At 37.2% G+C, this 24145-nt stretch overlaps 11 protein-coding genes across 11 annotated transcripts; 3 read left to right on the forward strand and 8 right to left on the reverse strand. All coding sequences in view use genetic code 12, as the record gives it.

The window, feature by feature from the left end:
* Window positions 1-565: 565 nt before the first annotated feature.
* On the forward strand, window positions 566-1858 carry PVL30_003888 (uncharacterized protein; the record flags this gene model as incomplete). The annotated part of the gene is made up of 1 exon (XM_001524141.2): window positions 566-1858. The coding sequence occupies one exon, from the start codon at window positions 566-568 to the stop codon at window positions 1856-1858; it is 1293 nt and encodes a 430-aa protein (XP_001524191.2).
* Window positions 1859-1922: 64 nt separating this feature from the next.
* On the reverse strand, window positions 1923-5060 carry RAT1 (5'-3' exoribonuclease 2; the record flags this gene model as incomplete). Its single annotated transcript, XM_001524142.2, has 1 exon — window positions 1923-5060. The coding sequence occupies one exon, from the start codon at window positions 5058-5060 to the stop codon at window positions 1923-1925; it is 3138 nt and encodes a 1045-aa protein (XP_001524192.2).
* A 698-nt stretch (window positions 5061-5758) lies between these two features.
* On the forward strand, window positions 5759-6520 carry GRX3 (glutaredoxin; the record flags this gene model as incomplete). The annotated part of the gene is made up of 1 exon (XM_001524143.2): window positions 5759-6520. One exon carries the CDS (start codon window positions 5759-5761, stop codon window positions 6518-6520), a length of 762 nt encoding a protein of 253 aa, XP_001524193.2.
* Window positions 6521-6539: 19 nt separating this feature from the next.
* RAD17_1 (RFC checkpoint protein Rad17) lies at window positions 6540-8192 on the reverse strand (the record flags this gene model as incomplete). The annotated part of the gene is made up of 1 exon (XM_001524144.2): window positions 6540-8192. The coding sequence occupies one exon, from the start codon at window positions 8190-8192 to the stop codon at window positions 6540-6542; it is 1653 nt and encodes a 550-aa protein (XP_001524194.2).
* A 330-nt stretch (window positions 8193-8522) lies between these two features.
* On the reverse strand, window positions 8523-9671 carry PVL30_003892 (uncharacterized protein; the record flags this gene model as incomplete). The annotated part of the gene is made up of 1 exon (XM_001524145.2): window positions 8523-9671. The coding sequence occupies one exon, from the start codon at window positions 9669-9671 to the stop codon at window positions 8523-8525; it is 1149 nt and encodes a 382-aa protein (XP_001524195.2).
* A 321-nt stretch (window positions 9672-9992) lies between these two features.
* On the forward strand, window positions 9993-10307 carry PVL30_003893 (uncharacterized protein; the record flags this gene model as incomplete). Its single annotated transcript, XM_001524146.2, has 1 exon — window positions 9993-10307. The coding sequence occupies one exon, from the start codon at window positions 9993-9995 to the stop codon at window positions 10305-10307; it is 315 nt and encodes a 104-aa protein (XP_001524196.1).
* Window positions 10308-10426: 119 nt separating this feature from the next.
* RLF2 (chromatin assembly factor-I (CAF-I) p90 subunit) lies at window positions 10427-12055 on the reverse strand (the record flags this gene model as incomplete). Its single annotated transcript, XM_001524147.2, has 1 exon — window positions 10427-12055. One exon carries the CDS (start codon window positions 12053-12055, stop codon window positions 10427-10429), a length of 1629 nt encoding a protein of 542 aa, XP_001524197.2.
* Window positions 12056-12821: 766 nt separating this feature from the next.
* On the reverse strand, window positions 12822-15296 carry SUL2 (Sulfate permease 2; the record flags this gene model as incomplete). The annotated part of the gene is made up of 1 exon (XM_001524148.2): window positions 12822-15296. The coding sequence occupies one exon, from the start codon at window positions 15294-15296 to the stop codon at window positions 12822-12824; it is 2475 nt and encodes an 824-aa protein (XP_001524198.2).
* A 2229-nt stretch (window positions 15297-17525) lies between these two features.
* On the reverse strand, window positions 17526-19763 carry PVL30_003896 (uncharacterized protein; the record flags this gene model as incomplete). The annotated part of the gene is made up of 1 exon (XM_001524149.2): window positions 17526-19763. The coding sequence occupies one exon, from the start codon at window positions 19761-19763 to the stop codon at window positions 17526-17528; it is 2238 nt and encodes a 745-aa protein (XP_001524199.2).
* Window positions 19764-21045: 1282 nt separating this feature from the next.
* On the reverse strand, window positions 21046-21756 carry PVL30_003897 (uncharacterized protein; the record flags this gene model as incomplete). The annotated part of the gene is made up of 1 exon (XM_001524150.2): window positions 21046-21756. One exon carries the CDS (start codon window positions 21754-21756, stop codon window positions 21046-21048), a length of 711 nt encoding a protein of 236 aa, XP_001524200.2.
* A 1129-nt stretch (window positions 21757-22885) lies between these two features.
* SEN2 (tRNA splicing endonuclease subunit sen2) lies at window positions 22886-24142 on the reverse strand (the record flags this gene model as incomplete). The annotated part of the gene is made up of 1 exon (XM_001524151.2): window positions 22886-24142. The coding sequence occupies one exon, from the start codon at window positions 24140-24142 to the stop codon at window positions 22886-22888; it is 1257 nt and encodes a 418-aa protein (XP_001524201.2).
* Window positions 24143-24145: the final 3 nt, after the last annotated feature.

Genomic DNA, 24145 nt, shown 5'->3' on the forward strand with positions numbered 1-24145 from the left:
TATTCTCCACCCCTTAATTTTAATGTTTACGGGGTATTTCAAATTTTTATTTCGTCTTCTCTCTCTTTTTTTTTCTCTCTATTTTTTTTTTTCGAGTGATGGTTAATGCGGCAAATATATGTGAATGATGAGTATAATAGTTTATATTATTACAGGCTTTATATAGTATTTATAGCAGAACCAGTTACAATTTCCACATGTACTGCAAGATCATACAATGTTCTTCAAGCTTTTGGTATAAAGTACGATTTTAAGTAAGTATATTATAGTTCTTTTGGACCTACTTTACGCGATTGTAGTTATTCAAAAATATTTACACACCATTATACATATTTCCTTATAGTTTTTTGCTCTTATCTCCGCTGAGTAATTTGTCTTGACAAAAACATAAACAGTAGTAATTTTCGGTAATCTATTAATAAACCAATTTTAGTAAAAATGAGGATCCACAGTTTATTTTTTGCAAATCCTAGTTCATATTTAAGCAATGTCTTCTATCCCTCAATTGATTCACACAACGACGACTTTTTTTTTCAAACGTAAGCAAAGAAAATTAAATTAGAGAATGTCGCTGAGCTCGTACACTTCAAGTTTCCAGATTTATATCAAATCGAAATCAATCAGAATCGAACTAGCCGAATCAGAATCAATTTACTATTTCAACCACGATGAACATATCTCCCCAAACAAATCTGAAAATGAATCGGATCTAATTATAGATACTCCACCAAAATTCTTGACAACCAATAAGGTGTACATCATTGATTCAGTAAGTTCAGGTACAGGAAGACCCAAGCAAAAAGATTTCCATGAATTGGTTCTTGCACCATTGCTTCACGCTTTAGGTGTCGAATTCACATATATAAAAACCACTTCACCAGATTCAATTGAAAATTTTGCACATTCATTGCCTCACAAAGACTCGTTTGTTTTCTTTCTCAGTGGTGATACTTCTGTAAATGAATTCATCAATAAACTAAACCAAAACCCGGAAGAAAACAAATCCATAGTGTTGTTCCCCATTCCAATGGGTACTGGAAACAGTTTTGCCCTTTCCTTGGGCATTACCAATCCACTCAAGTCTTTGGTCCAATTATTAGCAGCAACCGCTAAGCCAGCACCATTGAATTTATACAATGTTTTATTACCACATGGCTCATACAAATTGGTACAAAATGAAAAGAGTCCTTTGCCTTCAAATAGTTTGCAATTTCTTGTGGTATTTTCCTGGGCTTTTCATGCGAGTCTTGTTGCAGATAGTGATACTCCAGAGCTACGCAAGCACGGTCTTGAAAGATTTAAAATGGCCGCAGAGAGTAACTTAAAACGGCCACAAATTTATAATGGAGAAACTACTTTTTACAAAGAAAAAGAAAATAAAGAAAATGAAGAAAATGAAGAAAATGAAGAAAATGTTGGTAAAGAAAGTGATGACAAAGAGCGGAGGCAAACAGGAAAGTACAAGGAAATCTCAATACCGGGCCCATACGCGTACTGGCTAGTGACTCCTGCTCAAAAATTTGAACCGACTTTTGAAATCTCGCCAAATGGCAATATCCTCGATGATAGTTTGTACCTCATAGCTTTCAAGTCAAAGCCTAAGGATGATAGTTATATCATGGATATCATGATGCAAGTCTACGACAAAGGAAAACATACATTGAATCCGGATGTTCAGTATACAAGGATTGAGAGAAAGGACTATTTGAGATTGTCGATTAGTGGTGCAAGTGATACTCTTCAAAGACGCTTTTGTATCGATGGAGCTATACTTGTAGTACCAGAAAAACTGGAAATCGTTATCAAGTCTACAGGAAATCATTTCCATGGCTGGGAATTACAAACTATTCAAATTTAAAGCTAATACACTATTTTTCTTTTACTCTCTTGTCTTTTTTTTTTCCATTCAGTGATTTGAAGAACTAAAACCTATAGCCGTTGCGTCCGTTATTTGAACGCGGCTTTGGAGGCAAGAAACTTGCTCTGGAATTGGCACCTCCCCTACTACTATGGTTATTATTGCTATAGCTGTTGTGATGGTTATTGTTGTAACCACTGTTATAGTCGTTGTTGTTGCCGTTGTTGTTGTAACCGTTATTATAATTGTTGTTGTAACCATTGTTATAGCTGTTGTAGTAACCACTGTTATAGTTGTTGTGATTATGATTACTATAGTTATTATGATTGTTGTAACCGCTATTATAATTGTTGTTGTAGTTGCTGTTGTTATACCCACCCTGCCTCTGATTCTGACCATATGGCTGAGAATAATTATGCTGATGCTGCTGCTGCTGACTATATCTTTGATTGCCATATCCACCAGTATTGGAGTAACCTTGATTAGAGTATCCTTGCGCATGAGGTCGATTTTCTTGTATATTTGGTTGTCCATTTTTAATTGCATGCAAATAGGACCTATAACCTCCAATTCTCATGCCATAAGACTTGTAAACTTCTTTACCCGCAGGGCCGCGATTGACATAATCACTGACTGCTTTAAAATCGTTTCTGTAATTACCGCCCATTCCTCTCAGATCTTGCGAATTCAATTTGTACAAGATTTCATTTACATCATTCACAGTCAATGCCGGTGTAGGTGCTATAAAGCCATTGAGTAACATTGATTTACCTTTCCTCTTTGCTGGGAAATGGTATTCAGCTTGCAAATATTCTCTTTTATCAACATCGGGCATTTCACCTTGATCCAATGGGAATCTGAGAAATCCATTTGGCTGGAACCCGCTAAACTTTATAACAACTCCCGATAAACCACTCCTAGCAAACTTGAAACTAACCTCTGTGTTTTGTTTGTCATAAAACTCTTCTTTGAATAAAGCATAATTTTTATTTTGATTAGAGATGAATAACTCAGCCTCTTTATTCACATTTCGGCTTAGTTCATATTCCGACAACTCAGAGTACTTTGCCTGAACAGCTTTCAAAAGTCGTTCCTCTTCAATAAAGGGCAACAATGGTATACCTTGCCAGCTCATTTTCTTTCCATTCATATCGATTTCAAAATCTTCTGGATAAAAATCAATAACCTCACTCTTTGGGTCGGTCATTAAACCATGGAACGCATCGGGAAGGGCGTGCTTTGAGGCAGCAGGTAGCACAGACATCAATTGCTCATATGGACGGAAAGGTTTCCCTAATTCGAATTTAACACCTTCAGGGAAAAGGTCTCTTAAGTTCGTCATATCAGCAGCAAACGGAGCATAATGGTATGGATAAAACCAGTTCCACGATGGACAACCTTGATAGTAGTATAGCGCCACCCACGAAATACCTTCAATATAACTTCTCACCACATTTCTTCTCGTCTCTTCAATTTCTTCATCACTCGTGCAATGGAACTTCACTTCGTAATACCTTTTTTGGTACCCTGGTTCGTGAAGCCTAAGCCTATCCTCATCCTCAATGCTTTCGTCTTGTTGATAAGATCTCTTCTTGGTCTCTTTTCCATTTATGGTATCTTCCAGGTCCGTGTTTGCCGCAGAAGGAGTAGCTACTGCTTCACTAGACTCACTTGGAGAGTCTCCACTTGCTCCCAGAGCACCTGCTACACCACTACTCCTTTCTTGTTCAATCATACTCTTTTTCTTTGAGTCAATCAATTTCTTCAACGCAGCCGCTGCATCTTGATTAGCCATTCCTGCCAACGTAATTGCATCTCTATTATGAACAATATCCTTGTTGCTCAACGGAGCAAAACCATCAACAACATTTCCGCTTGTATCCATCAAAGGCATATTCACATTGGCTTCCATGGGTGCTTTTTCTTTTCCCTTGGAAACTTGCGACAAATACACACTCTTTAATGCCTTATCCTGCTCTTCTGCAAGTTTCCGTCTCTTGCGGCCCTCTTCTTTCCGTTGCTCAATTCTAAACCTGTTTCTAAAAATCTCATCCTCTTTAATCGCCAAATCTGCCATCAAAACTTCAACACTGTCCAAGTTTAATTTACCATCACTTGTGACATAATCGCGAAGCCTTGGGACACACCTCTTCCAACAATTGACCAAAGTATCAATACCATTATCTCTAACATCCAAACTCGGTAAATGAGGCAAAAAATCGTTACCGGCAAAGAAACAAATAAACACCCAATCATCTATAGCACGCTCCAAATCAAAAGGAAACGACATGTTTGGGTTATGTAGTTCAACAGCAAGATACTCTCTAAGGACATTCACATGCAACCACAAAAACGGCTTTTTCCGGTCACGCTCTTCTATCAGATCTGCTTGGTCCTTATTCATTGCGACATGATCCGAAATTGTCATTCTCTTTTCCTGATTGGCAAAAACGTCTTCCCTGAGCACTCGGAAATGTGGCTCATGCGTAGCTAAACCCAAAAAGATAAGGTCGGCATCCAAACCATATATGCAATGCTTTGTGTTTGGGTCATATTGAGGATCAGATCTTTGTGATCGAATAAAACTCATCAACTTGTGCTCACCTTCACCGGGAACAGTGGCATCACTAATGATCACTTGCAAATTGGCCCATCCTGGATCGTTTGCAAGCTTATATGCCACCCAATATCGCAACGCCTCAGCCAATCTATCCATGAATGGTGTACCTGGTGTGATGGCATTCGAATCCCACAGTTTCTTTACTTTTACTGCATTGTCAATCAACTCACCACGAAACTCTTTATCGGCTATTTCTTTAGCAATCGCCTCATCTTTAATCTTGGCATCCTGTGCCGAACGGAACCTTCTTGCTCTTTGCTGATTCATCTTGGCTCGTGGTGCCACTCCATCAACCGCAATCATCAATACTTTTCTAGGTCGTGCCATCATGAGCACTCGATCAGTATATGTAAAGATATCCAAAAACATCTCATCTTCTGTCTCGGGCGCTTTCTTGTGCTCTGGGTGCGAGCAAGGGTGTACGATACCGTTCATGTCCAAGTAGAGGTTATCAATCTCTCCATTTGGATTGGGGTCTTCATATTTGGCACCTCCAATTTCGTTTTGGTCTTCTTCAACCACTGGAGATATAATCTTTGGGTATTTCCTAGATAACCATCTGAATAATGCGGGAACTCCCATTCTTGACAATAGGGAGATGCTGCGATAGTGAACTGGAATAGGTGAAAGGGTAGGAAGAAAAGAAAGTTAAGAGCCGGAGGACGAGGGGAAGAGAGAGGAAAGAGGGAGAACATACACAGAGAGAGAGAGAGATGACACGGCTTGTTTTTTTTTTGGATTTACAAATTTGTTTTTGTCTCTTGACCGGTGTAATTGTTGAAACTTCAACTACTTTACAGCATATAAGTGGATATGGAGCTAATACAAGACCGAGTTTAACACACAGTCATTATTCAAGTTGAGAATATAAAACAATTACGAATCAACTTTAAACTCTTTATTCGACAAAAATAGTGCAATGTGATTTGTAAGCTCATCGTTTATAGCTTAGTTTAGTGGATAGTCGCCATTTTGCTAATCTGAACGAACATCTGGTAGCTCATGTTTTGACATCCCTATTACGGCATTGATCGTGACATTTCCCTCTCTCTTTTTCTCTGTCTCATCTTCTCTCTCGCTCGCTGTCTCTTTAATATATATATATATATATATATATATAAAAATATATGTAAGCAAAATATAATAAAAGGTTGTGAAAAAGGTGGAAACCACAGTTTCCTCTCACAATCTAATATTTCAACATTTACACCCCAATCAAACAAGCCTAGCTCTATATATACATATAAACACATACATACATTAAGAAAGATAAAGACGAAATGGGCGTTATAGAGATTGAAAGTGAAGAACAGTTTACAGAGATTACTCAGTCATCCGACTCAAAGCTTCTTGCTTTGTACTTCCACACCCCCTGGGCTGGTCCTTGTAAGACCATGAACCAAGTATTCAAAACCTTGGCTGACTCCAAAGCAGACGATAGCTCAATAGTATTTCTTTCAATAAATGCAGATGACTTGTCTGAAATCAGCGAGTTGTTTGATGTTAGTGCTGTTCCATATTTCATCTTGATTAGAAAGCAAACAATCTTGAAAGAATTATCCGGCGCAGACCCAAAGGAATTTATCGCAGCATTAAACCAATTTTCTGGATCGAATGATTCCAACTCTGCAGCATCAGCCACCTCAGTCGCAACCAATACAAACAACACAGCTTCAGGTTCAGCAGCAGATCCAGCACAAGCAGAACCCGTGGAGGAATCCGAGGAGGCGCTTAACGAAAGGTTATCAAAACTCACATCGGCAGCTCCTATAATGTTGTTTATGAAAGGATCGCCATCGAGTCCACAATGTGGATTTTCGCGACAGTTGGTGGCAATATTGAGAGAACACCAAGTGAGATTTGGGTTCTTTGATATTTTAAAGGACGATTCAGTTAGGCAAGGATTGAAGAAATTTAGTGACTGGCCAACGTTTCCTCAACTATACATCAATGGAGAATTCCAAGGTGGGTTGGACATCATTAAAGAGAATATAGAAGAGGATGAACAATTTTTCGAGCATGCTTTAAATTCAAATGAATGAGTAGATTAAGCTTTAGTTTCTATAGTTTACCTTGCGATATTAAGTAGTCAATATCATCATCATCAAAGTCCAGGTCTGATTGAGTGCTGTTTTCTATTTCATCACTAAGAGTATCATCATCATCATCATCATCGTCATTGTAATTGTAATTGTAATTATCATTACCATTGACATTGCCATTTGCGATTCCGCTCCGGTCAATGTTGTCTTTTCTTTTCCTTTTTGTTCTTGCTTCGCCTATATCCATTTGGAATTGGTCATAAGCATCCATGAGCGGCCAATCGTCATCAGCAACCACCTCTTCCCCAGCATATACTTCTTGCAACCTACCACCAAGTCTATTATACCTCAAAAGACTACCTCTTGTTTTATTGTATATGAGCGGTAGATAAAACCCATCAATTAAGTTCAAAGTTTGAAACGAGTTGGAAGGTGCCAAATACTGTCTATACGATTCAACTTGACTATGGGTCTTTGACCTTATCTTCATTGCTCGGAAATGTCTTGGAAACTTCATCTTCAACTTTGACACCATAGGCTTCTGAGTAACTCGACTCAAATTGATTCTCGTTGACCTCAATCCAAGCTCACCAAATGGGCAAATATCTGCATTGCTTAAATCATCGCAGATTGCTGCTCCTATTTGCAAAGGAAATTTAGAATCTTGGAAAATATGGTAGTTTTCCAAAAGCCCTAGATTCAATAAATCCGAATTTTTTTCCGGGTACAGCTCAATAACTTTTGCAATCGAATTGTAATTGCTTGATTTTCCTTCAAACTCTTTACTTGAATAAATAATCTTTCCAAGTGCATGGAAGATGTTTAATGAGTTTTCTCGTATCATGCTCAAATGGCTCCTTGATCTAGACCACATCTCCAAATTGAACATTACAGATCGTATATCTCCAGTTTTGTAGATATCGTTCAAAAAGGATTCGTCAATGGCCAAACTCTCCAGTTTTAACACTCTTTTAACTGTTTTACTTAGAAAACGATGTGCCAAAGGATTAAATTTGATAACTTCAACTTGTTCACTCACTAGCAAATCTCTGCCAAGTAGGGTCTCTGCGGTCATGGTATTCTCCAAATTGTACCCTGTTCTTTGGTCATCAGTCTCGTACTCAAACTCGCTAAGACATAAGACCAATGGCGGAAGCTGACCATCATAGTTGATCCAATGTCGTAAAGCTTCTCTAAACAATTGAAGTGTTTCAAAATGATAAACATTGGGGAGATCTTCCAACAACACAATACTCCCATTTTTGTACCTGCAACTCTGTAAAAACACAGAGAAATTCTCAGATTCTTGGTATTCGACTATGGAATCATTAAAGATATCGCCACCACACAATTCCCTCGCCAATAGTTTAACGGTAGTAGATTTGCTACTTCCACAGGGACCTGTAAGAACAAGTAGCTTTTTCGGCAGTCGACCTTTCAACATATTATTTAGCAGTTGTCTAACTTGTTGCAACTTTGTTGGATTAATGCAAATCTCAGACGCGTTCTGAGGAGCATATTTTTCAAGCCAGGGCACCTGTGACTTGTTCAACTTCTCAGGACTGGGAGGAACCAGAAAGAAATCTTGGCTCTCATCATCATCGTCGGACAAGGAGTCCACTAGTTCGAATGACACATCTTGTTGCTTGCATTGCTTCTTTCTAGGTGGCATATATGAGATGTTTATACAGTGTATGCCTTACTAATGCGCATTTAGATCTAATTCCAAAATGGAATATTATATACAAATGGTTGAGAAGTATCTCGCATTTATAAACACACACACACACACTTTGCTTCTCTCTCTCTTTGTTTCGTTCTCGCTTTCTCTCTCCCTATGGCTTCCCATATTTCTTATCCTAATCTTTCTTCTCCTTCTACTTACTCTTCCCCACACGTATACACAGCAATAAATGGAAATTGCCAAGTTGTACCTATATCAATAATATTACAGACTAAAAAACAGAAAAAAAAATAATGAAACAAAATCATTTAATCTTATCTACGCATTCATAAACTTCAGATCGCCGACTTCTTTATACCTTTTCCATAGTCGTTCGACATTAAGATTGACAGCATCCGAGATGCATTGACAGCTCTCTGTGGATTTTGCATACTCAAACCACAGCTCAAGCGCAAAATTTACAGACTCAGCAAGATTATAGTCATAGTTGAAACCAGCATGGTAGCCATATGGATACGTTATAATGAATTCACCTTCACGGTGGATTGTTTTATTGACTGTTATACCCTTTTTCTCCAAGAACTGCGGCAGAGCCAAAAAAGTTTTGTGGCGAAGGAACTGAGAACAGTTTTTGTACTCGTCGCCAAACAAATCCTTCATCACATTGAAAAACTTTTCATGTTGTGCTTGAGGTATCAGGTACCACTGCTTTGGTGCGCCAAAATGTAAATAGTTGATCAGGTACAAGTCCTGATCCTCCAAATGCCAGGCAAATGTCGCTTTCCAAGTGCCAGCATATAAGTAAGCATTGTTGACACCAGGGATTTCCTCTTCCATTAGATCCAATATATTTGGGAGCTTTGCCACATTCCATGACTTTATATCATCAACAAATAGTGACCCCAAAGTGTCTGCTCCATATATGGGTTCAGCATATGTGAGACCCTTCCAGTAGGCTCGCTCTAGTTCCTGACAACGCTCATCTGTGTAAATAGATGTATCAATGAAATACTTTTTCAAATCTGCTTTACTTTCTTTGCCTTCTTTCGAGTCTTTCAAACTCTCTTTTTCTTGCTCGACAGATTGTCTTCTTTTCTTCCTCGGTGGCTCATAGCTCCTCGATAATTCCCTCCACTGTTCAAGGTTGTACTTTCTAGCTCGCTCGACATTCTGCAGTTGGAAAACCCCGTGTCCATCATGGTTGATTGTTTGAACAATAGGGTTTTTGATGCATACTCGGGACAAATTGTCTACGGTGTAGCATTTTGCAACACTATCTAACCACTCTGCAGGGGGAATGACTCGTACGATACCAGACTGCAACCCGTACTCATTAATTGCTTTATTAAAAGCGTAGAAATCCAGGAATTGTTCAATGGTGGGCTTAAAAACAGGCACACCATTGTCAATGAATGCAGGTTTGACGGAATCTAGATACTTGCGAGCCTTGCTTGACCTTGTTTGCATTGTTTGCAGTTATGAATATATGTCAAAATGCAAAAGAAGGATAAAGGGAGATTCTAACAAAAATCTCATTTAAAGCTAAAAAGGAGAGAGGAAAAACAAAAAAAAAAAACACCAAAAAAAAAAATCCTCGTCACAAAATCAATCCAAATGGGTCACATACTTTCTCTTTTTTTTATTTTTTTTTTTTTACTCTCTTTTGTTTGTTCCTGTCAATTTTTTCTTTTTAGCACGCGAAGGAATGCTACCTAGTTGAGTGTTGATTTACATATCGGCATTGATATAAACGCCTTCATCTAACTAGAGTAGACCTTACCAATTGCCATGAGTTATACTAGAGATAACAAGATCAAGAAAGGTGTTTATGACAAAGATGCGGCGGCGTCGCACAAGTCGAGGGTGGTGAACTCATTCATCATTACAACTGTCATGATTTTAGTCTTGCTTATGCTAGGCTATCATTTCATATGGAGTTTCAAAGTCATTATTAATCAGCCATATGGCACACTTTTGAACAATCTTGTTTATGGTCCAGGTACATTTTTGGCCAATGCAGGATTGAGTTTCAGATTCTTGCGATACTTGAACAAGATCTTGGTAGAGGATAAAGTCGATTCAGATTACAAAAAGTACTTTTAAACCACAAAATACGATATAGAGAAAACAAATATTTTAAGAATACATATATATATATATATATATTTGTACATGTTATTTTCATTGTTGATTTTTCAAAAACATAAAAATTTCTTCAACTATTAATGTTGTATCGTTCTCAATGTCACTTTGTCTTCAGAAACTAGGTGTACTGTGGAGTAGCCCTGGAAAAAGGTTTCCTCATTCTCATCGTTCCATTTATTCACCACCACCAATTGCTTCAAGTTCCAATTTCTTTTCTTATTATCCTGCTGATCATTTTCGATAAATTCGTCATCTTCTTCATCCAGTAGGAGACCAACCCCATCGTCTTCATCTTCATCTTCATCATCAATATCATCTCCATCTTTATCTTCCTCGTTCCATTCGAGATCAGAGTCGTAATCATAATCCAATCCAGTAGTACACGCGTCCAATGGATTTGACAAGATCGGAAGAAGCTGGCTTTGGTGCTTTGTAGAAGTCCAGGTCCCTGTATATGGTGGTTTAGAATTTTCATAGAAACTAATAAATTTGATAGGATCTAGACTTTCAATCAACTTGATGATCTGCTGCTCAGTAGTCGAGGGCAGATTTAGTGCGCTTAATATAGACTCGGGTGTAGTTGGCACGCGATGAACTGGAATCGATAGTTTGCTTTTTTGCAAAAATGACTTGAACTTTGATTCATTTTCTTTTCCTTGATTCAGTATCATTAAATCCAATTCTTTCTTGGATGCCTCAGTAGCATCAGCAACAATGCCAAGTGTTTTCAAGGTCACATTCTTTTGAACGAAAAAGGGTAGAAACAAAGACTCATAATCTGATTCAACTTGTTTCTCCTCGAGCTTCACGTCGGTTTTCTTTGCAGGACCAGCCTGGAAGAAACTCGAGATCCTCATTTGACTTCGTTCTTTCGCCTCTTCAGCCTTGCGTTTTTCCTCTTCAGCTTTTTGTCTTTCAAGTTCCTTTGCCCTCTTTTCCTCTTCAATCTTGAGCTTCTTTTCAAGTCTTTCCTTTTCGCGTTCCTCTCGCCTTCGCTCCTTTTCTTGTAATTCGGCTTGCTTCTTCTGCTCTCGTTGCAATTGTTCTTCTTTTCTTTTCCGTTCTTTCTCTAACTTTTCTTCTTCTTTCTTTCGTTCCCTTTCCAACTTTTCTTCTTCAAGTTTCCTACGTTTAGCTTCCTTCTCCTCTTCGAGTTTCTTACGTTTAGCTTCCTTCTCCTCTTCGAGTTTCTTACGTTTAGCTTCCTTCTCCTCTTCAAGTTTTTTCCGTTTTGCTTCCTTCTCCTCTTCAAGTTTCTTACGTTTAGCTTCCTTCTCCTCTTCGAGTTTCTTACGTTTAGCTTCTTTCTCCTCTTCAAGTTTCTTACGTTTAGCTTCTTTCTCCTCTTCAAGTTGTTTCTTCTTGGCTAATTTTTCCTCCTCCGCTTGCCGCCTTTTCAATTCCTTCTCTTCCTCTTGTTTCTTTTTCAAAGCTGCTTTTTCATCGTCTAATTTCTTTCTCTTGGCTGCTTTTTCCTCTTCTGTTGGCGACTCAGGCTTTATGTTATCTTTCTCTGCATGTCCATCCTGTTCGGGTGACTTTCTTTTCCTTAGCTTTCTATTGGAAGCAGATGTATCATCTTTATCCTCATAGCCTAGTTGATCTGGCAGTTTTGTCTCTGAATCAATTGCATTTTCACCACGCTGATGTGTATCCTCATCTAGTCGCGAATTTTCTTGAAAGTTTGAAGCGTAAACAGTGGTCATCTCTTATCTATTTATTAATGTATTGATCAATGTATTTACTAATGTATTTCCTTTCTTTTTTTTATATTTCCAAGCAAAAGTAATGATGAACGTGATTGTTAAGTTATTCAAAATAATGAGCAATGTGTATTATTTAATAAGTTCTCTAAAGTAAACGAATTTTGTCAATTTTTAAAACATAAATTTTACAAAGCCTATTGGTTCGTTGATCTGTAGACCTTTGGATATTCTTATGTTTTAGAAAAAGGAAAAGAAGAAAAATTTTTGGGAAAAATAGTTAGCTGTGAAGCTTATAGAGATTAAAGAAAAAAAAATACAATCAAAAACAACGAAACGCGTCTCATAATAGCATTGAAATAGAAGAGGAAGAAAAAAAAATTGATGATTATTGACCACGAAATTACACGATTGTCAAGAGAGAAGGAGAGAGAGAGAGAGAGAGAGATAGAATCTAGAGACAAAACAAAAATGTACAGCAAACAAGATATATACCAACGAACTCTTTCTTAAGCAAAAAAATGAAACAAAAATTATCCAATATATTATTATAAAAAAAGAACTGAACAAAATTATATAAAAATCAATAAAAATAAGGGGGAAAAAGAATAACCCCCACCCACAACAGAAAAGTGGTGAAATCTAAAACAACACACTCTGGTGCTTACGTGGTCAGAAAATGATGCATGGAACTGAAAGGATTAAAGAAAATGAAGAAGAAGAATATGAAGATGAAGAAGAAGATGATGCTGGGATGTGAATCCAGATCTTATTGATAGTCTGGAATGTCCAAATGGAAAAACGGTGTGTTTGTACCAACAGCTGCAAGGTACTGTTCATCGATACCTTCTTCCAAATCTTCGTATCCTGCAGCAATTCCAACATAATTATTACTTGATGTCAAGCCATCCTCGTATGTTCCAAATCCAGCATTCAACAACCCACGACGGATCCAAGGACTCAAGATTCCTGAAAAATGAAACTCAACTTCGCGATCAGCATATGCATTCAATGCTTTCCTTAAATCAACCAATGCCTGGATAGATGTGACATCGATTTGTGACACAGTGGAAAAGTCAAAGTGCACAATCCTCAAAACTGGACGAGTGTCTGATTCATGCTTCTCTGGAACATTGTATTTCCTCAAGAATGGCAAGTTCCATTTCAATGGACCTGGATCATTCCATGGTCTTGATCCAGTATCGTTACTGCTGTATGGCTTTGCCCTCTTTGTAAGTCTCTTTGCTTCATCGGAAACAATATCAATTTGTCGCGAGGCATTAGGATATGTAAATGATTCAAGTGGTTTGTAAACAAGGACACCAGGTGGGGGTGGTGTGATGTTGATGTGTTTGTTGATGTTTTTCTTGTTCAATGGAACCCAACGGGTATGGAACTTGATATGTGGGTTGGTCTTTTGCAATGCAAATGTAGAAGTCTTATCCTGTGTTTGTGCGTTAAAGGCTCCATTCTCCTTATTCTTCTTTTCATCGGTGGATCTATAGTTTGAGTTTCCAGACAAGACTTGGTGAATCTCAATGTCTGAAGAGTTTTCGGATGATTGCTCATACTCTGATAATGCAGCTTGTTCGATAACTGGGTTAACAACTTCGGCAACTTGCACTTTACCCAAAAATAAACCAGTTGGCAAAGCAATTCTCCATAACAAAACCACAAGGGATGCAGCAATGGCAAAGTAGATACCTGCCTCAATGGTAACAAACACAGTTAAAATCACAGCAATCAAAAAGATTCCACAGTCGAGTGGACTAATTCTCCAAAAAGACCACGTGACCTTGTAGTTGGCCAAAAGATCAGACACCGCGTGGATAATCACAGCAGACAAAACAGCTTTTGGAATGTAGAAAAAACTTGAAGTGAATGCGTACAAAGCCAACAACACAACAGCACCAGTAAAGATACCAGCCAATGGGGTTCTTACACCACACTTGGCTTTCAAAGCGGATCTGGAAAAGGAACCAGTGGCTGGGTAAGCATTGAAAAAAGTACCAATCAAGTTATTAACACCAATGGCAATAACTTCTTGATCAGGAACAACCTTATAGTCGTTGACTCTTCCGAAAGATTTCGAAATGGCAATATGCTCCAATAACAAGATAACAGTCGAGACAGGAATCTCAGATGCCATAGCACCAACAATACCATCAGGAATGGTCATAACACCAACGTGTCTCAACCCACTAGGAACCTCACCAATAGTCTTGATGGAACCTTTGAAATTTTTAATGTCGCCCTTGTAAGCAATTTTTTCAGGATGCACAATACCCCATGTGATTGCAGTGGCAACAATAATCACCACGGCGTTTCTCAACTGTTGGAAATAAAAGAACCACATCTTGTACCTTGGCCATCTCTTTTGTGCCCAATCAGTACCGAATTTCCAAACATACAAGATAAACAAACAGACCAAGCCAAATGCGGCATCAACAGTAGAGTGTGGCAAATTCTTCAATGTGTTGATAATCACCATATAAGTCGAGTCTCTTGTGTTGACCAAACTATTGTATCCCATCAACGCAGGCACCTGACCAGCAATAATGTTGAAGGCAGAACCGGTCATGAATCCCATAACAGCTGGAATGGAGATGAACTCCAAGATGAAACCCAATCTCAAAAGACCAATACCGGTGGCAATACCACCACAAATCAAAGCCAAGAATGTGGCAATTTCAGGTGCTGCATATTGATCACCAAATTTACTTTGCACATGAGCAATAACTTTACCAACTTGCATAGACATAACGGCAACAGGACCAATGGAAACATCTTTACTGGTGGCAAAAAAGGAGTATATAAACACACCAACAAACGAAGAGTATAAACCATATTGTGGTTCTAAACCAGCCAACTGAGCATACGACATTGATTGTGGAACCAACACAACACCAACAGTGATACCGGCAACCAAGTCACCGTATAGCCATTTGTAATTGTAATGCAAGATCCACTGAGCAATAGGGAAAAGCGAAATCAAATAGTGTTTGATAAACTGAAGTGGGTGGGCAAACACATGTTCCAACCATTCCTTAACTGTGACTTCTTCTTCGTCATATGCTGGGACATAATAGTTGGAGTGTCCAGCAACATTTTCTGGGTGGTATTCTTGAGATGGTCGCTTAACAGAGTGTGCCTCATTGGAAAACTCTGGATATATTTCAGGCACATTTGACTCTGGCCCATTTTGTGAAGTGATGGACTTCACAGCATGAATGAACTCAGACATGATTATTAGTTATTTCTTGTGGATGTTTTTCCTAAAGATAAGAAAAAAAAATAAAAGTAAAGGATTTTAAAAATCTGGGGATGAAGGATTGGAGAATTGGACCTTAATTTATATTGGATGAAAATAGTTTCTCACAAACGAAACAATGTATCCGTTTTTATTTGTTTAATTACTTTTTTTTCAATATTGGAATTAGCCCTGTGATTGTTGCAGAATTACGATGAACTTCTTAATTAACTGCACGCCTGACGATGATAATTAGTCAAGTTCTAATCTCCTTGCTATTGTTTTTCAAAGAATTAGAAAAAAAAAATGTGGGAAGCAAAGAAGAAGACAAATAAAAAACAACAACAAAAGAACGAATAATGTGTATCAGTGTCTATATGGGCGTGATAATTTTTTAATTTATTTAAATTATGCCCTGCTTTTGTTGAAGTGTGGATTTGAAATTTAATGTATTTCCAAATAATCAAACAAGATGCAAATCGATATTAATGCAGCAAATCAAATAATAATAAGGTGAACGCCTGGAGCTCGTAACGATGGATATGCCTGTTGATTTGTCCTTTTATTTCGTTTTCTTTTCTTTTCTTTTCCTTTCTATTTTTTTTAACCCCTGACACAGTGTGTTTGGGAAGTTATTGGGTCAAAGGAAGGTGTGATGGAAATGTGGATGCGTTTCGTTGATATATGTTTTTTTTTGCAGCCTTTTCAAGTGCTTGTTTTCACGATCTTTTCTTGTATATTCTTTTTTGGCTGGTTCAAACTATTATCTTGTTAGAACAACAACGACCAAACGAATAGAAAAAGGATATATCAATGATATTTATGTGTATTGAAGACCCGGTTCGAAATGAGCAAAACTAAATCAAAAGAAAAATATACGTCTGAAAAAGAACAAGGCAAATTGCCAAACTAGTTCATCTTTGCTTTGAAATTAAATTTAAATTTTCATTGCCAATTAATTTAACTTGAAAAGTGTGGCAGTCGATGATACAATATATAGGCTGCGAAAAACCACAATTTGTCAACATCACGTGATGTGGTGAACATTTTTTTTCTATTGATTATATCGACGCAACACAATTCATAATAGGCGCTCTCAGCATTCTTACTAATCAGTTGCTTTCATAACCCATGACTTTCACATCGCTGAGGTCCGATATAGGGACTAGCTTGGGAGGCTAATGTAGTGTGTTTTTTTTTTCGCATGAGTTCAAGAGTTTCTATTTCATTATTTTCTTTTCTTCTCAATTTTAATTTTTCACAATTTTTTTGGTTTGGTTATGCAAACTGCAAAGTTTGACCTTACCTTCACATTAAAAAATTTGATCCTTTTAATTTTTTCAATATTACTCTATTCTTCCCCATTTTTTTTCCCCAATTTTGGTTTCCTGTTTGATAAAAGAAGATCTTACTTCTCCGCCTTTTGATACAAATCGTTTTTATTTGTTTAGTTTGAAAGATGACGCCTCAGAAACTGTGTATCTGCAGTGGTTTATTCATAATTCATGGTCTTTGCCCCATATATCTTTGTAGATTTTATTTTCCAAACTTGTAGCCACTTTCCTCAAAGCCTTTTCTTTCTTTTTATTTTTTTCTGTTTTATTTTTATTATTATTATTATTTTCTTTTGCTTTGTGAAGTCTTACGTCACTTTTAATTTTTGGTTGCAATTTCGCAGAAATTCGCAGGAAGGTACGTATGAGTGTATGATTAGGTGTATGTGCCTGATTTTTTCTTTTCTCAAGAAAAAAAAATTATAGAGAAAAATATAAGAACAAGAAATATAAAATTTGTTAATTCTCAAGAAAATTATTTTGAACCAATTGTAAATTCAAAGTGCCAATGATGACATGATTAGTGGAGAAAGCTTAATTATAATGATTTCTCAACTACTGCTACAAGATGCAATTTTTTTTTTTCAATAAGTAACCAGTCGCGTGAACTGGCAATAGACCACATGAATTGTAGAGAAGAAAATTGTGTTTTCATTTCCTTCTTTTTCTATATACATCCAAAGCCTTTCTCGACAAGCATTGAAAAATACTGAAAAAAAAGGAAATTTACCTAAAAGTTTACAAGAAGAAGATAAAAGAGAAAGGCACGACGTTCTTTTTCTTTTTCCTCTTATTTTTATGTTCTTCTTGTTCCTATTCCCTTTTAATATTAACTAAAATTATTGTCTATTCTCAAATTTATCAAATTTATCAACTTTATCTAAATACCTTAAGCTGCTGTAACATTTCCGGCTTTCAAATTCTCGGCTTCAATTTCGTCAACCATTTGTCTATATTTCCGCTGACTATAACATTGCTCCAAGAAAATCTTGTACTTACCATCCAACAATTTTCTGTCTGGATCATTCTTGGGTCTAGGATTGATAACCTTACCTGGTCCAGTCATTTGTGTCATGGTTTTCCACAACAAGGCACCGGGATTACTCTTGTCCAATTCACTAGGTTTCTTTGTACTTGACAATGGTTTGATTCCCATACTAGCCAACTTCTTGGACAAACTCTTTTGCGTGTCTTGCTTGGAGCCAAAAGACAATTTTCCTTCATCTTCTGAATCATCCTCGCTTTCTACTGCAGATTGTTTTTGTTGTTGAACAGGCTGGTTAAAGTAATCAACATTGCCATCGCCGCCTTGTAAACCGGAATGTTGGTGTGAGTATGCAATTCTGGCCAAGTCGATTGCCGAAGTTGCAGTTGGTGCAGTATATGGCGATGGTGGAATTATATCGCCACTCTCTGCGCCAGCATTTTGCAAATTCAACTCAGACTTTTTCTTCAACACTTTTGATCTGCTACAGTTTTCACGGTCTTGACTGTACTCTTCAACAGAATCTGCACTAGCAACAGCACCAAGGATAGCTGAACCAAACACGACTGCAGCATCAATATATCTTGGAATAACAATTGGTAAACCAGTACAGTCAGCCAATAATCTCATCAACAATCCATTACGGCACTGGCCACCACTCATAAAGATACAATAGATCTTGTGACCTGCTTCTTCCATATGCTCAACAATCTGTCTCGTTTGCTGTGCAATAAACTCACAAGCACCGAAATAGTTAATTGCAAGATCACCAAGTGAATTATCCAATGACTCACCAATTATACTGGCCTTCATGTTTGGATCAGCTATTGGGGACCTGTTTCCGTGGAAATCACCATAAAAGAACAAGTGCTTGGCAAGGGATACAACCGACCTCTCCTTTTTGTCCCTAACCATATGCTCCAATGTAGAGTTCAAATAGTCAAATTTAGAAATGTTTGATTGGTCAGCCAATCTCAACAACTCTTGATTGGCTGGGTGAATACTCAACACATGTGCCAACAATTGACCAGTAATTGATTGACCACCTTCGGCTAACCAGTAACCTTCAGCCATGACATTTTTGTATGGACCCCAAACACCTTTAACAAAGCATGGCTCTTTGGTCATGGCAATATGACAAGTCGAGGTACCGGCAACGGCAGCTAATCTACCACAAGAGTCACCAATCGTACCATCGGTTCTCTCGTCAAGCAAGGCTGGAACATCGGCCTTGGCGGCGACTGTTCCGACCCAACCAGCGTAAGCGTCAATGACTGGAGAACCAACAATACATTCAGTCGATAATCCCAATTCCTCTGCAGCTTTTTCGGTTAATTTTCCAACATTGTCACCTGCGGTCAAATATGTACCATTTTTACCAGGAATACCACCAAGTCTTTCGAAATCATTTTCAACAAGTTCTGGCATATCAATTGATAACAAAAATGGCTCAGACCATCCGGTTTCAGAACCATCGACACCAAGAGGAACAAAACCTTGCTTACAGACAACTGAACAGTAAGATCTTGTCTCCTTGCTAGTAGCCTTGTGTACTAAATAATCGGCCAAGTCGTAAAATTTACAATCCTTGATTCCGCCTGGCTTGTGGTGTTTCAACCATTTCATCTTGGGCAACTCCATCTCAATTGACATTTGGCCACCAACATACTTGAGACACTTGTCACCAGTAGCGTTAATAGCCTTGGTCTCTTCCTCGGCTCTGTGGTCCATCCACAAGATGATATTCTCGGTGTTATCGCTCCAGTCTGGACCCACGGATTCGGGCTCATCAGTAGATTGAGACACAGCCACCAATGAACAAGTGGCATCGAAACCGATACCAAAGACATGGTGTGGGTCTACGCCAGAGTCTCTAAGACAGCTCTTGACACAGAAACAAATGGCGTTCCATATTTCAGTCGAGTTTTGAGTAATAAAGTTGGCTTTCAATTCGTGTCTTGAGATTGGTTTTTCAGAAAGCCCCAAAATAATACCATTGGTATCAATAAGACATGCTCTTGCAGAACCGGTACCTACATCAACACCAACATAGTAAATATCAGGTTGAGCAGGGGGCAATTGTGCGAAAAAAGACGATTGTCTCCTATTTGCGAGACTAATGTTTGACTTTGAAGCAACCATTGTAAATTATTCTGTTCTATAATAAAGTCTTCTTAATTTTTATATCTTTTATCTTTTGCAATTGAATGTGAATAATGCTGTTATCAATTGAGTAAGGGCTATGGAGGGTAAAGGGGGTGATAGTAATTAAATAGATGATTGAAGCAAAAGAAAGATGGAAAGTTGGAGCAAAAGGGGAAAAGAAAAGGAAAGAAAGAAAGGAAAAGAAAAGAGAAAAAAAGACTTCTATATGAATGTAGCTCTTTTAATTTTTAATTTTTTGGAAAGTTGTTGAAATATATTAGTTGCGGTGTATCTATCTATCTTTCTATCTTTCTACTTTTCTTTCTCTTTCTCTCTCTCTTTCTCTCTCTATTTAGGGTGCACATTAAGTCCGGTTATGTGGGGTTTGGTCATAGTTTCGGAGGAACATAAGCAACGGAGCAACTATGACGGAGCCAATTTTTGTGCGCTCACTATCTTTCACAACAATTTTTGCTAATTTATTTTTTTATACTTCTCTAAGAGCAAGTTGGGTGCCGCTAAAGAGAATAGTAACATCGAATTGAAAAGAATCGGCTATTAAGCAATGGTTACTCTGATACACTTAGTCAGGTAATCGCCGACCATAGTAGAAACAACATGCTTTAATAATAACATGCTAAGATACAAAATACACAACTTCTAATGTCTCTTTGAAATTAACTCCTTACAATTTCCAATCGTCATCTTTATTATTTTTAACATTCACCCCTCGTTTTTGCTCATATAGTATAGTCTAGAATCATTTCTGTGTCATGATATCATAAGTAGTGTATTGCTCAAAATTATAGTTGTAGTAGAGAATATTAATTTTAAAATAGTCAAAAAAAAATTTAAATAATTTAATAATTTAATAATTTAATAAAGCAAAGAAACACGTGATTAGATTTAACTAATGGAGATGGTCCAAAATAGTCTACAATGTATTGAAATTACCTACTAGTTTTGCAACATCCATTTACATTATATCGTATATACCCAAACTCTTCCTTCTATTACACCCACACTTAAAAAACAAAAACAACTCTAATCATTTTCTTTTCCTCTCTTTTCTTTCGTATTACCTCATTAAACTTACCACCAAACCAAAAAGAAAATAGTAATAATAATAATAATTTCAGCACTAATACAATCATGGTTTGATACCGAAATGAACTCATTAATCATTAATTAGATAGAAATAAAAAAAAAATAACATCAACACATTATCGCATGCAGAATATTGGCCCGAGCCAATTCGCAAAGCAACAGAAAATCAATTCTAATTCTTCAATGACGGATATTTTTCAACTGCTTCCATCAAAAAGTCAAATTGCTCTGTGTTTTCAATGGCCAGTTTGACATGAGAAGCAGTTATACGCTTTACACCTTGCTTCTTCGCCTGGCTCACACTGACCTCGACCAAATTGGCCATGAATATCTCTAATGCTCTCCCTACAACCACAGGAGTGGCTTGTGCTACTTTTCCAATTTCTTCGTCGCTCTGCATAATCTTCTTGATCCTTGCAGCTGGGAAATGTGTCTTGATACGTTCAAAACTCTGCAAGATCCTTTCCGATGAGACTTGGTCTGTTGTTGTTATAGCGTTGTTAGTTGAAGCTTGATCATATTCGGTGGCAGTTCCTATATTTTCATCTTCGGGTGATTGCAGTGTCTCAACCGTATTGGCTTGTTGTTGTTGTTGTTGTTGCTGGTGGTGCTGAATGGGTGGCTGCTGTGTATATGTATTGTAGTTGTAATTGTAATTTGGTAGCAGCAGTGGCGGCAGCTGGGTAATGTTGTTTATAGATGCGACATTCTGGTTATTGTAGGAAACATCACTTCCAGTATCTATCAAGTTGCTAATGCTAGCCTTGTTCCTACCACTTAAATAGCTACTTCCTCCAGGATTATTACTGCTGTTGCTATTACCATTATGCTGGTAACCTATAGAGTTGTTATCGTAATTCATCAAATGTCTTAAATTAGACATTTCAGTTCAAAATGTGTGTGTGTGTATGTGTGTCTGTGTGTATGTGTGTCTGTGTGTATGTGTTTATACTGAAAATAGCGGTGTATACAGTAGTATATAGTAGTGCGCTCGTGGATAAATATGGTTAAGTTTAAAAAGAGAATTCTGGGTTGGTCAGAAACTGGGGGGAGGAGAGAAAAAAAAAAGAGAGAAAGGGAGGGTGTGTATGTGAGAGAGAGAGAAGAATAAATGTATTTATATTTATATATGGAAGACATTTCCTGATTATTGAGACTTCAGAGTTCAGTGAACAGCGCGATGCGATTCTCAAAGTATATTTAAAAAATAAAAAAAAAACAAATAATAATAATTATAAGGAAAAAAAAAACACTTATACATATACATACAGAGAGACAGAGAGACAGAGAGACAGAGAGACACGTATACATTGCTTTGAAGTAATGACTGTCTGATTTTTTAATATTATTTTGTTCTCTATACTTCAATTATGCGTTACTCTAATAATAAATATTAAACATTAAATTTGTTTTCTATTTTTTTTATTTTATTTTTATTTTTATTTTTTTTAATTTTTGCTCTCACTTTCCGTACTTTTCCTATCCGTTTGTTGCTTCCTCTTGCTTTCCATTCTCCTCATTATGCAAATTTTTCTGCTTTTTTTATTTTCTTTTTTTTTTTGTCTTCACCACTGTCTGAATTTCATATAGGAGTTTGAAAGTATAAACAACACAAGCGAAGCGTAGACAATACGCAGACACAAAACAAAACAGAATAAAAAAAACTTAAAAGCAACAAAATTTAGGGGCATCGCAAGAACAAAATAGATCCATACATACGCAATAAAAATAAATTCAGAGATGAGCAGTCCCACTTATTTATTGTGTTGTTATACACGACTAAGGACCATGAAGAACAGACATTTTTCCTTCTTAGCTATTACTTATTTGTTTCAGTATATAAGAGCTTTCAAAATGAACTGCTGGAAAAGAAGTAAAATATACAGACACAGAAATAGAAACAGACACAGACACGAATTATCAAAAAAAAAAAAAGAAAAAATTATGCATCTATTATAATCGTAATCACAACATTAATATCATCACCACCTTCTTCCTCATAAGCATGTACATTAATCTCTAGTCCTGCTAGGATTCCATCTTCTATATAAAAGCTCTGACACTCTATACTTGCTGAGCAACAACTTCAACTTTAGTCCCTCATCAATTTCCTTCTCATTGTGGTAGTAAATTTTGTCAAACTCATCTTGAGTAGGTGGCTCAACATATATTTGCACCAAATTCTTCTTTACACCACCAATGACTCTCGCTTGCCCACTCATTTGAGTCCAGTCATTTATAAAACTGACACTCAGCTCATTATCTTGCATAATCAGAATACAATACTCGGCATGGGAAAAAGGAGGACCTCTCTTGTACAACAAGAAATCACATCCAAACTTGATCCCTGATCGAACACACCAACCTTTGCTTCTGAAATAATGGTAGACTATATAATGTATGATGAACTTGTTGTTTGCATCAATAGTGCTGTTGCTATCGTTGGAACTGTTGGTAAAACTGTCAACAGCATTTACATCGTAAAGACGACAACATTGTTCAAACAACAGTCGAAGTGAAAGGGAATCTTCGCCTTTGCCAATAACAGCAATCAGATCCAATGCAAACTTGAGAAAAAATGCCTCAACTGCTTGTAACTGCATATACTCTAGCTGTACCAAAAATCCATTCTCATCTATAATCAGCTCATCTTCTACCCTCATCTCGACATCTTTATTCATGCTATCGTTATTGTCACTATTTACAATATTAATAACAACGCTATCCTTTTTTCTATACTCCAGTAAGTACTCGTCAATAACTTGCATTTCCTTCAATTCATCTTCTGTTATAATACCCTGCCTTTGTTTCAACACCAAATCTTGCAACTCTTGTCTCTTCTTCTTAAATTCCAACCTTTCCAATCTTCGAGCTTTTGTCAAATCCTCCTTAACAACATTCTGCTTCAGATTCTTTAAACTCTCAGCTCTCAAATTCAACCTAGTTTTGGTTCTTTCAAACCACGTTGGATCTGATCTAGACAATATACCTTTACCAAAAAAACCTTCTCTCCAAAGTTTAACCATTGATTTCTCATCAACAACCTTGAATATCCCATTTTCAAATTGTACATCAACTTGCTTAATAGGCACTGGTCTAAAATACAGCAAGAAATTGAGCTTGACCAACTTCAACAAATACCAAACCCAAAGCAATGGGCTTTGTTTGCCAATATTCTTCAAATCAATTCCATATTTTTCACCAGCAAGTACAACAGGTAAAGGTTTTTGATAGATTTTATTCAATAATCTCGAATTCTTTTTCCCCATTAC

The sequence above is a fragment of the Lodderomyces elongisporus genome, chromosome 5 (assembly GCF_030384665.1).
Source record: "Lodderomyces elongisporus chromosome 5, complete sequence".
Classification (NCBI taxonomy): Eukaryota; Fungi; Ascomycota; class Pichiomycetes; order Serinales; family Debaryomycetaceae; genus Lodderomyces; species Lodderomyces elongisporus.